This window comes from Ischnura elegans, chromosome 8 (genome assembly GCF_921293095.1).
Source record: "Ischnura elegans chromosome 8, ioIscEleg1.1, whole genome shotgun sequence".
In the NCBI taxonomy this organism is placed as follows: domain Eukaryota; kingdom Metazoa; phylum Arthropoda; class Insecta; order Odonata; family Coenagrionidae; genus Ischnura; species Ischnura elegans.
Window position 1 is genome coordinate 11,786,008 of NC_060253.1, and position 12,963 is coordinate 11,798,970.

Consider the following 12,963-nt stretch of genomic DNA (forward strand, 5'->3'; position numbering starts at 1 on the left):
GTTTACATGATCGATAGACAATTGAAGATTTGTGTGCACTTCGGGGCTTTGATACTAGCAATTAGTTTGGATTAGATATTGACATTGTTTTTGTGCGGAAATGTAGCTATTTTTTACCTTATCGTAGCATTTTATGTTTTCATCGGTGAATAAAAATGGCTATTCCCCCGGCAGCGTTAGTTAATCGCAACAAGAAGCACTTCATCGGTGTTCCGGCTCCTCTTGGTTATGTTGCGGGAGTGGGTCGTGGGTAAGTTACTTAATTTAAACGAAGTTATGTCTAGTGGCTTTGCCTAACTCTTTTCGTAACTAATATTTCTCTTCTTTTTCAGTGCAACAGGATTCACGACTCGTTCTGATATTGGTCCAGCTCGTGATGCAAATGATGTATCGTAAGTATCCTTATGCTTTCAGAAACACTAGTCACCTTTTTACTGAAATTTTAATGATTCAATTATGTCATTTTCAGAGACGATCGGCATGCCCCACCTAATAAGAGAAAGAAAAATTCAAAAGAGGAAGAGGATGACGATGACGAAGATCTGAACGACTCGAATTATGACGAGGTAAGTCATATGCCAGGGCATGGATTCTATAATATACCGATACCTTAATGTGTGAAATATTCATAAATGTGTATTTGCATGATACCCTAAAATACATAGACATATAGGAGCATAGTTAAGCGCTACATTCGCTCACTTCTAGAATTTATTTAGTTCTCAGGATATGGTGGGTCACTCTTCAGCAAGGATCCATACGACAAAGATGATGAAGAAGCAGATGCGATATATGAGGCAATTGACAAAAGAATGGACGAAAAGAGGAAAGAATACCGAGAAAAACGTCTTAAGGGTAATTTGTGCCAAACTGGTTTTTTAGTGCATAATAACTTAGATTTCACCTGTTATAATAGAATTTTTTGGCATTCGTGAACTTTAATTTTTGTAATAAATTTCCTTTGCAATCCATTTCTCTTGAAACGAATGAATGTGATCTTCAATTTGGAAGGGATAATGCTTCCAGCTTTAACGCATGCATTTCAATTTAAATCCTCATAAATCAATAGTTTAGCTCACTTTTACTATTTAGAGTTGAGCATTTTTAATATTCTCCCACAGTATTCCCAGGGAAATGGAGAGAACTTCGCGTAGTTAAGCTCATTCTTATCTGTTAAGAGTTATTTTCAAGGATTGCAAGGATTAGAATTCATTCATACTATGATGAAAATTTCAGAGGAATTGGAGCGATATCGGCAGGAACGGCCTAAGATTCAACAGCAGTTCAGCGACTTGAAGAGGGGGTTAGTTTCTGTTTCGGAAGATGAATGGAGAAATGTTCCAGAGGTTGGTGATGCAAGGAATAGAAAAATGAGGAATCCTCGAGCGGAAAAGTGAGTAGAAGATAAAAAAATATGTAGTTGATTTTTCCCTTGCATCTTGGAATAATGCTCCAAGAGTGCAAATAACTGAAGTTTAAATGGACCTGTTAAGTTATTTATTCATAAATTATTAAATTAAGTTGTTTAAAGATATTATGTTCTTATGAACCACAAATTTGAATGCAAATAGCAAGTTAAAAAGCAAAAATTTTTAGTAGTTTTAGTATTTTTAGTTGGTAGTTTCCTTCATCAAAGAAAATGAAAGGCATTGATTGCGATTCGTTACCCACCATTTGTATATTCATAATGTACAAATTATTTGGTTTTAGATATCCCAGTTTAGACGAATGTTTATGGTAAATTTTAACCTCATTTTATAAAGGCCAGATTGGCAACCAGGTGATGCCACTCCACATCACGTCTCAAGGACCTAAAAACATATTGATGCTATACAAATAGTCAGGAGTTTTACATCGTCTGAGATTACCAATGCATGCATGTGGCACAGAGCTCAGGAAAACATCTCTTAATAATCACTTATTTAAATTGCCTTTGGTCAGAAAGTTTCCTTCGTTTGATAGGGTATTAATAATCCTTATTTAAGGCAAGCGCCTCCTACTGGTAGGGTACTCTGCTACCTGCTAGCAGCCTGTGTCGTAGCAGCGCTCATAGCCTCGCACCAAGGTCGCCTCACACGGCATCAGCCATTAAAAAAAAAAATATGAAATACGTACTCCAAGAGTAGTAAGTAATCTTTTGATTTAGGCAGTTAAAAGAATAGTAAACCACCCTATTTAAAGAGGAGAGGAAGATGAGCATTACATTATTTTCCCTACTATCTATTCTCTCGTCAGCCCCTCAATTGTCTTCAAAAGTTATGTAATGTCTGATTTTTTCCCGGCAAACAATGGTTCCTCCTTAATCAAACAGCTAATTAACAATAGTGTGCAATTTTATTCTAATTGACACTTACTTGGAATCGGTTTTCTTTGTCAAGTGGTTCTAGGCACATTCAGCCCTAACACCTGAAAAAAAAATCTCTCTCCTCTCTTAAAGTGCCTCCCCCTCTCTATCGCCTATTTTGTTTCACACACTCTTTCTGTATTCACTCAGTTTATCTCATAATTGTGTTAGAATACGTTATTAACAAAATAAGCAGCGCCTGGGTGGAATTCGAATAGGCGTTGCCAAGGTATTGTTTATGTTGATGTAACTGTTTCTCTTGTTCGCAGTGGATGTGTACGTTATAACCTCTTATAGATAAAAAGTGATTGTTGTGCGGCCTTGGGATATTGAAGACGAATAAAAATAGTTTAAGACGTAAAGAAGATTTTTTTTTCGTTTTTTGACAGATTATGAGACTTAAACACTAAGTGTTGATGCGAAGCGAAGTTTTCTTTTGATGGTGTGAACGGCGAATACGTTTGAGGTTAGAAGAAGTGAACCCCATAATTGTTCTTTGTAAGTTCGGAATCATCAAAAATGGCGGAAGAAAAGAAGACGTGTATCCCAATACTCGACAGCGATAATTACGATGTATGGGCTGTAAGAATTGAAGCTTTTTTAATGAAGAAAGATTGTTGGGAAGCGGTAAAAGGTTTCCATCCATACATAGCATTTGGCAGTGATGGAAACGAGATAGAAATGGAAGACGAAAGCCAACTCCCACCACAAGAGGTTAGGCGCCGTCAGCGACAAAATCAACAGGCCAGAGCCATTATCATACAATACGTAGATGATTCATTTTTGGATGATATCGTGGGACTGGACCTAGCGAAGGATATGTGGGAGGCATTAAGAGACATGTGCACCACTTACGACGTGTTCCAGGAGATAATGTTCCTAAAGGAAATGGTAAATACCGAAAAAACGGAAGACCTTTCCATGATGGAGTACATGAGCAAGATCCAGAATTACAACCGTAAAATTACTAAGTGTGGCATTAATCTCCCGGATAGAGCACTGGCTGCGTTCTACCTCATGGGTCTGCCTCGAGAAAAATATGCTGGGTTTATACGAAGTATTTACAGAACAAATGAAGGAGACATAACATCCAAATATGTTAAGTCCCAACTCCTGCTAGAAGAGAAGAGAATGAAAAATGAGGATTACGCGAAGACAGAAGAACACAAGGTTCTCAAGGTAAAGAAGAAGCCAAACAGACCTAAAGTAAGCAGTTAAAATAAATCACAAAATGCTCCAAAGAAACCTATTGGGAGGAGATACATTTGTTTCACATGTGGAAAGGAGGGGCATACTGCAAGATTTTGTCCTGCCATACAGAAGCAAGATGAAGAAGAGAAGAAGTCAACAGCCATCGTGTCTAGGGAATTCGTGTCGCTCTGCGCGAAAAGGAAAGTACCTGACGGCCAGGGAGTGTGGTTATTGGACTGTGGTGCTTCAGATCACATGTGCCCGCGAAGAGAACTATTTCACCACCTTGAACCAATGGAAGGAGAAGTAGAGGTTGGTGACGGCGCCCCTTTAAGAATTGAAGGCAAGGGAAGTGTGATGCTGAAAATATCGGACGAATGCGGAGGTAAAGATGTGGAACTTAAGGAAGTTCTCTATATACCAGCACTACAAGATAGCCTAATTTCGATAGGGCAAATCGAGGAGAAAGGTTGCAAGATAGAGACCTTCAACGGCGTAGCAAATATCTATCTTAGGGAGAAACTAATTCTCAGGGCAGTAAGAGTCGCTCGACTTTACTATGTGTCGACTGTGGGAGGCATCAGTATACCGGAGATTAGTGAAGAATTTAACAATATGGGGAAGAAGGCTTCCAGAGTTTCTTTTGCAAAGAGGCACACACGCCTTGAACCAATGGACCGGGAGAAGAGGTTGGCTGAAGTAGAAAAGCTGGAGACATCGCTTCAGGAGGCAGAGAAAGAGGCCAGCGATTGGAAAAGGAAAGCAGAAGTTAGTAGGGCAATATCAGCGGCTGACCAGGCTGAAATGGATGCTTTCAAAAGTCGTTTGTCCACAGTAATGGCCAAGGGTGACCAGCTAATGCTATTCCTCAATGAGTGTTTGAAGAGCAAAGATAGTACTATTAAGGAGAAAGAATTAGAAATGAAGGCAATGGCAGAAGAACATAGGAAAGAAAAGAAAAATTTAACGATGCAGCTGATGAAAGAGCAGGCAAAAGTCAATAATTTGGAAGATACACTGCAGAAGAAAAATATGATGGTAGAAAAGTTACAAGAAGCCCTCCATAGCATGAATTTTTCTCAAGGCTCAAATGATAACTCACTGGTAATTGCCGCAATGAGATCCGGAAATTTCAAGTCCTCGGAGTTCACTTTAAGAGCCATGATGCAGGCTGCTGAGGCTGAAAAGCTCCGATTAATGGAATTGATGGCTGTATTGAATAAACGCCTGAAGGAAGAGCAATCACAGATAGACTACGCCTTGAAACAACTGGAGATGGAAAAACGAAAGCAGGAGAAGACGATGACTTGGGAGGAGCTCGAGGCGAGAGGTGGAGAGCCAGAGGAGGTGACACCCATCCAGGGGCCAGGGGAGGTAATCATCGCCTGTGAAAATGAGCCTGCCTATGAAGGAGTAGCGGAAGGTGGTCTACCACATAGGTCTCAGAGACAGAGGAATCCCAAGACCTGTCCCTGCTGCAGAAGGTCCAGATAGCAACATTCCGGAGGATGCAGAGGAGGCACTGAGTGGACCAGATGCGGAGAAGTGTCATTATATCATATATCAAGAAGTATTATTAAATATGATTATATGTCATATATCAAGAAGTATCATTATATCAGGGAGATAGTAAAAACAGTGGAGGTTTCATTCCAGTTAGTCAGATCAAAAGATAATGTCGCTGATATGTTGACAAAGCCACTGTAAGGAACTAAGGCAAAAGAATTTTGTAAGATGTTAAATCTAAAGGAGTGCTAAGAAATTTATATTTCAAATTATTATTTTGTCAATCCCGAGGGGAGGTGTTAGAATACGTTATTAACAAAATAAGCAGCGCCTGGGTGGAATTCGAATAGGCGTTGCCAAGGTATTGTTTATGTTGATGTAACTGTTTCTCTTGTTCGCAGTGGATGTGTACGTTATAACCTCTTATAGATAAAAAGTGATTGTTGTGCGGCCTTGGGATATTGAAGACGAATAAAAATAGTTTAAGACGTAAAGAAGATTTTTTTTCGTTTTTTGACAAATTGTTCATTGTGGAACCTCTTTATAACAAAATTCTAGGGATTTTTAAAGAAGCAACTTTGCTAATGTAAAGCTAACTCTTTTTGGCATATTTTCCTTGACTTAGCATGTAATTAAAAGTTTCAACAAATCGGACAGAATTCAATGATATTGATTCCTTCTTTGCATTATATGACCGAAAATTTAGGGTTGGGAATCAAAAATTACCTTTAATAAGTCATTTTGACAGCCAATACTGACTAGGCAACAGTGTCAATATGATGTTAGAGAATCAAATGACGTACCTAGGTATTTCCTGAAGTACAGAAGAATTGAAGAAAAATGTCCCGATAGGCCTGAGTTCCAGAGAAAAACATAAGGAAAAATTTGATAAAAGTGAAAGGACCGGCCATAGTGGATTGATGGAGAGGGACAGCGTTGAATGGTGGTGATGCCACATCAAAGGTCTCAAGGGAATCAAAGGCATTAAAGGACTTTGTGAAGGGAACTCGGACAGTAGGGGGTCTATTGTTAGTGTCGGGGCACGCAGACTGGAGCTCCCAACACTTCACCAGGCTTGGTCGGAATGCCGTGGATTTCCAAGACATTCCTAAGAGAATCCTACTCCAGGAAGTTACGCTGTGCTTCAAAGTCATTTACTCTTTTGTTAAGTCACGGATTTCAGCTAAAAGTCTATCAATTATAGAACAGTTGTTCGAAAGAGACTCATTTATGAGAGTGATAGACTTGGTGTGGTCGGTGATCAGACACTCCCAGGCCGATGTAGCTTTTTTCATTTAACTTATTTCTCCTTTTATAGTTTTAGAAAATGCACATTGCTCGTTCTGGAGAGTGGTTACTAAGGTAGGAAGGTGACTGTGGGTCTCTTTAGTTTTCAACCTCCTTTTAGTCCCTTTAGTTTTAGTGGGTGAATGAGCGTGCTTGAATGAGAAATGATTCGTTTTCTGATTCCCTTGTTATGTTCTAGATTTACACCCCTGCCGGACTCGGTGCTTGCTCGAAATTTGGGGGGGGAGACCACATCTTCAATAGAGGCAAACATCGCCACGCCTGGAAGTGCGGGAGGAACTGTTACGCCATCTGGTCTCAGCACTCCAGGTAAATATGGCAAAAAATTGCTAAAAGCAAGGGAATGGGTAGGTTATATTTTGTGGTTTCATATTCTGGTTCTATTCCTGGCATCAGTTTTCAGTCTTGGCTCTCAGTTCTGGTTGTTTCATCCTCATCTTGGTTTTGAAGTGCTGTAAATCATTTTCATTGTAAATTTAAGTTATATCAACTCTCGATATATCAACTCTCGATAATGCTCCTCCTCATGGGTATACCCACCAAGGGGCAGGGGGGCAGGGGACCCCCCCTAGAAGCAAAAATAAATTTAGTTCAAAACAAAAGTTATGAACAAATTTTCCTTTGTAACGTTTTCTTTAATTTTCCACTTCTCTTACCTAACAAATGATTTTTATAACACTTTATAAAGAAATTTTACAATTTAAAACTCGTGAGTTTAAACAACATCAACAAGCCGCCATGACTATTACAATCCCATTTGTACTATCCGTACTACCACTCACTGAGCCACTGCCATGAACTGCACCAGTGGGGATCTTGAGTTCTGCCGTATCCCTTTTCCTCCGGTCTCTTTCTCTCTCGTAGGCGCCTGCTTTTCCTCTGCGTCCTCTTCTTCTTTCTGCCGATCTTGAATTCTGCCGTATTTCTTCCTCCGGTCTCTCAATACACCACTACTTTAATTTATCTCCCAATCTTTTATAACACGTTTATCTCTTCCTTCTCTCCATACACGACTCCCCGTTTTCTTTTTGCGTCCCTCACTACCATTATTGCCTCCCATTATTGCTTCCTCACTACTATTGTTAATTTTAATTCATTTAAATAAACAACATGGCAGGTTGTTCACACCTTTTTAAGAAAAATGATATTAGTATAAGTAGAGATGGGTCGAATAGCAGATTTCTCGAACTCGAATATCGAATTCGAATAGTAAATCATAGCTCGAATACTGTCGTCGAATAATAGTGGTCCCAGTCCTGATGTATAATTTTCCCGCATCCATCGTTTGACGAAAATGAGACGGAATGCATACAAAATGTCATTTATGGCTAATAATAACAGGCACATAGTTTGAATCTTCCCCACGAGATGAAACTACCATAGGGAGAAGCTCCATGCCGTGGGATAGTAACATATGCGCATTTCCCAAGATCCACTATCCCCCTCCAGTCAGCACTAGTCTCCCCCCTCTATGCTTTCCTTTTCTCCAAAATCAAACAAAAGATTTCAGCTCGTGCATGGATCATATTAGGAAGGCCTTAGCTTCGAAAGAAGATATCGAGTTACACGAGAACAAGGGAAACCTTTTTTCAAGCCTCCCCCTTTCTTGCCCGCTGACCTTTATCATCTTACCCCCTTCAAAGTTCCCCATTTCTGGAGTTCAACTGCAGCATGAATCTCCTAATGGCCCAAAAGGTTTCTAATGGAGACTTTTGGCAATTGATATTATTATTTTATTAGATTGAAATATTAGTAATGTGCACGTCATTAGAAAAAGCATGAGACCAAACACGGCATAATTATAAGGTTATTTTAGCATTTTAAGCAAGGAAATAGTTGGAAAAATGCAATGGAGACTTAGATTTCTGCCTCCACCCACAGTACACCCATGCCTCGCCTAGCGCAATGTTGATATAGTGCAAATTCTTTCCTCAGGGAAACATCCCAATGCTTTGTAGCCTAATTAAATACCTTTAACGCTCTCTTGATAAAATTTGAACTTGCACTAAGTAAAGACGAAATTCATCATCCATTGGTATTCACGGGGGAGAAATGGAGCGGTGACTGATTTCCTTATGAATACCATCAACACGTATTATGGTCCACTATAGAGTTTCAAACACAATGGCTTCATTCCCTCCCAGCAGTCGTAGGCCCTCTGCATCTCAGGAATACAGTGCAGCAGTTGCCCTGCAGTAGGTGATTTCTATAGAGCCATACGGAGTACAAACCAAGAATACGATGACGAAAATAGGAATGCAGGTAGAAAATTCAAGAAGCTATCACGTAAAAGCATAAACCTATAAGAGAAATTTAAAGTGATCAATTGCTGTGAAAATGGAGAGTGTCAAAGCGATATTGCACGTTTATGTGTTTTAACTAGAGATGGATCGAATAGCAGATTTCTCTAAATCGAATATTAAATCATACCTCGAATATTCAAATATCTCAAAATTTGGAATGCATCGATACTAGAATCGCGCAAAGCATACTAAACGTTCATTTTTTTATTTTTCCCCCTGATCATTTTCGGTTCCCCACGTCCAACGATATCTGTTCACCACTCTTTTCCACGAATTTGATGTAGTTCGACATCTTGCCTAAAACGGCACTGCATGCACTAAATGACTAGAGTCCTCTACGTTGTTTCCGAGTCAACTAACAATGACGTGCAGGCGACAGTGTATGGTGCAAAATTCAAAGTATTCGAGGTATTTGAGGATACTAATCGCACATCTTTAAGTATAAGACATGGAACGAAAATAAAAATCATAAAATTTTCAAGCAAATAATTATAAAAAGTAATAAGTTGCTGTCAATAAACTAATAAGTGCTTTCAAAGGTTAATGAAACCATAATATCCTTAAAATTATGGTTTCATTAACCTTTTCTGAGCAAAAAAGGTACAACTTGAACGACCGCAGCTAGTTTTGCCCCCCTATTTTTGATTCTGGGTATGCCCATGCTCCTCCCAATTATCCAATTTGCAGACTATCAATTATCCAGGCTTTTTTCCTCTCCCTACACATAAATTTCCAAGAATATTCCAAAGGCAGCAACAATGAAATGTTGATTTATGTCAATAAAATGCATAAAAATGTGTATGAAAATAAGCATATGGTAGAAAATTGATTATCCAGAAATCTGAATATTGGAAGCATCTAAACAGTGGAAGGTTTTGCTGTGCCAGAGCCTGGATGTCGTCACTCTTAATTCCACGAGAGTTAGTAAACTAACCTGCCGTTTTCTTCTTCAAAATATTTTATTCCATGACTTGGGATACCTAGATGTGGTGATTACCCGCTAAAGAATTCACAGCATCAACATACGATGACTATTCCGTGAACTTTCCGGATTTAATAAAGAGAGGAATGAAAGTGGGTTGAAGTTTACGTAGTGCACGCCGCACGATCTAAATTAGGTATTTTAAATCTATCCGAGGAGATCTGCAGTTTTATAAAAAATGTACATATGGCACGTGCACGATAATTGTTTTTTTTTCTTTCTTGAAATACGGTTGTCTACTTTTTCATTCAATAAGCTCCGATTGTATTGAAGAGGTATTGTCCTGATGTCTTTCATCTACATGCACTCATTTTGCTGCAGTGAGTATCAACATTTTGTTTAAGACATGTTTCTTCGGATACTGTTTTCCTAGGTGAAAGCACTCCGTACTGATCAGGAGTCCATCTTTTTCTTTGAGAATCCACGAGTGAAATAGCCGGTAGTTTTCAGTAGTTTTTGTATCGTATATGTCAATCCTCTTTCATTAGTAGACATTCTCAAAACACTGTTAAATTATCCTTATGGCTCATGTTTGAAACCTTGGATTGAGAGAAGCAGTTCCATGAGAGAAGTGCATCCTCCGTTACGTTCTATAGTTGGTCGTTGGGTGGGCGACCCTAGCCACAAAGCTCACTGCAAGTGGGGCCTCTCCCCATATTAGTCATGCAAACTAGTTGAGCTTTGTGTATGAAGTCAGTGCCAAGTAGTTTTTTCAAAATGCTTTCATTCTCCGCACTTGTAAAATTAGCTGCAACTATGTATTAGTATTAAATTTAAGAGCTGAAATTCACAGTCAAAGTGGGATAGGCTTCAATCGGAGGATTTATCAATGGCACATCATTTCCAACCCTCCTGATGCCAACGCATGTTTTGCAATAAATATATATCCTGTATTGCCTAGATTCAGGTTAGTCACCGGAAATATCATTCATCCGGAATGCATCTAGTCCCTCTCATTCTGTATTATCAAAGTTTTCTGTATATCATACCGATGTGTGTAAAAAGTCACGTCTTCGATTAAATTGAAGAATTAATTACAATATCACAGAGGTATTTGGCTGCTGCTAAGAGAAGGGATGGAAAACTCCATTGCATATTCTTCTGTTACTGACTGTTTCATTAACATACCTCATTACGTACATACATACTTGTTTGATTATGGGCCGATAATCATTTGTATCATCCATTACCTGGTTTCCAGAAATGCAACTCAAGTTGTTGATGAGATTAAATGCTAATTTAATAACGTTATTCATAGTAATTCTACTTTTGAGGGTTGGGAACAAGATTATCACAGCTATTAAAGTTAGAAATAGTCCACAAAATAAACTGTGAAGGAATAATCTTTCCCTAATTTAACTATTGTGTATCTTTTCAGGGATGTTAACTCCGACAGGTGACCTTGATTTGTGCAAGATTGGACAAGCTAGAAACACATTAATGAATGTTAAACTAAGTCAAGTGTCAGATTCAGTTGAGGGGCAAACAGTTGTAGACCCCAAGGGCTACCTGACTGACCTCCAATCCATGATACCTACTTACGGAGGTGATATCAAGTGAGTTCATTAGTAGTATTTTTAACATTTAAGATTGGCCTCGAATTCCTTCCAATAATGTCAGTGTTATTTCTAATTTGGCCTCTATGTGTTAAAGTTAATTATTCAGCTGTGTGAATATTCTTTTTTCAAAATTTTCCCATTGTTATTTATTATAAATGGTGCATTTGGAATGTGTTTACTGTAGCCAGTGTTAATGAAAGTCTTACGTCCCCTTTCATACATCATTATTAGAGGCATACTAAAGGTGGCATTATTTTATTCCCAAAAGTGGTGTTATTTCACCAGCTAAAACTAATTTCATCACTTATATACGTGGAAAAGCCTCATAAATTCATGGAACGATGTTCAGATGTGATCCTTATTATTTCAACCATTAGGGAATTTTAAACATCCTACCTGTGAGAGGCTGGTATCTTCACCTACAGTAGAAACCCGGTTTAACAAGTGCTCATAATACCTCGGAAGTTACTCGCAAAACCAAATGCTCTTTGTACCCAAAGGTGTTGAATAAACCCACCGAAGTCACATAATCATTTGGATTTACAGTTTTTCTTTTGTGTCCTTGGTGTTTAATAAAGTTAAAGAGGTAAAGAGCCATAATCAGGCATTGTATATAATTTATAAATTAAGTTATCATAGCTGAGTATCAATGCATATAAAGAAAGAAACGTATTTTCAATTTTATGAAATATTAATTCCCCCATTTTCAGTGATTTTATTCCCATTCTTATATTTTTTATCACTGAGGAAAACTGTTAAAACAGCGTAATTAGTCGGAATCAATATGTTTGGTATACGGTGGAAGTTTTTGGATAATTTTGCGAATACATCATGCTGACAAAATCAGTTTTGTTGAGTTTTTGGATGTTTAACCAGTGCATCAGTCAGCGGGAAAAATTGGCCCAAAGGTCACTGAAATATGGCAATGGTTAAATGGTGTGGCAAATTAAATATAATGGTTGAATATATGTCTCCCCATTGGAAATCTAGTCATATATCGTCTTTAACATTGCACCGTTTATGGACAGACCTTTTTTCACAAAACCACTTGAATTCCAGATTCCATTTGCGGATGTCCCCCTAGCCTCAAATATTTTTGGCTGCTAGGTGTTCCTAGCTCATTCACTCCTGCAAGAATTTTATCTTTCTTCAATATCGTGAACAACATAAATGATGACATGTGCTTATTCATTTTATGCATCCCCATCCATACCTTTGATATAATTTTGCCATCTTGTGTCATCCAGTGTGAATATTGAATGTTTTTGCATAATCGTAGATTAGTTTTAATGGTACATATATCTCTTTTTGCTGCTTAGCTTGCAATATTTTTTTATTTTTACAAGTAATACTTCATTGTTGGTTTTGATTTTAATTTTCGACCTTTCTTCAGTGACATCAAGAAGGCTCGTCTGTTGCTCAAGAGTGTGAGGGAGACAAATCCAAACCATCCGCCTGCATGGATTGCATCTGCTCGGCTGGAGGAAGTGACAGGGAAAGTTCAGGCTGCTCGCAACCTTATCATGAAAGGGTGTGAGGTATGGATCCTACGTATCTATCACTATCTGCTGTTCACTTACCGTACTCAAAGAGGGCTTTTGTTAACCCTCAATCTGTCTACTTTTTCTGTGCATCAGGAGAAATAAATTATTTACTTTCAGCCATGAAGATTGCATAAGAACACACAATTAATTCATCCGTATAAAGGTGAAAAATAACATTATTGTTGAAATTATGGATGGGTCAGTTTGGTTCTTCCATTCTCACATT

General features: G+C 38.4%; 1 protein-coding gene across 1 annotated transcript in view; it reads left to right on the plus strand.

Annotated features, from left to right (window-relative positions):
- Positions 1-11: 11 nt before the first annotated feature.
- The window catches only part of LOC124163972 (pre-mRNA-processing factor 6), a 42,102-nt gene continuing 29,150 nt past the window's right edge, over positions 12-12,963 (plus strand). The window contains exons 1-8 of the mRNA XM_046541113.1: positions 12-250; positions 333-392; positions 470-566; positions 720-855; positions 1,237-1,393; positions 6,528-6,658; positions 11,013-11,190; positions 12,587-12,731. Coding sequence (XP_046397069.1) covers positions 156-250; positions 333-392; positions 470-566; positions 720-855; positions 1,237-1,393; positions 6,528-6,658; positions 11,013-11,190; positions 12,587-12,731 — 999 coding nt within the window. The 5' untranslated portion in view covers positions 12-155. The remainder of the gene's footprint in view (positions 251-332; positions 393-469; positions 567-719; positions 856-1,236; positions 1,394-6,527; positions 6,659-11,012; positions 11,191-12,586; positions 12,732-12,963) is intronic.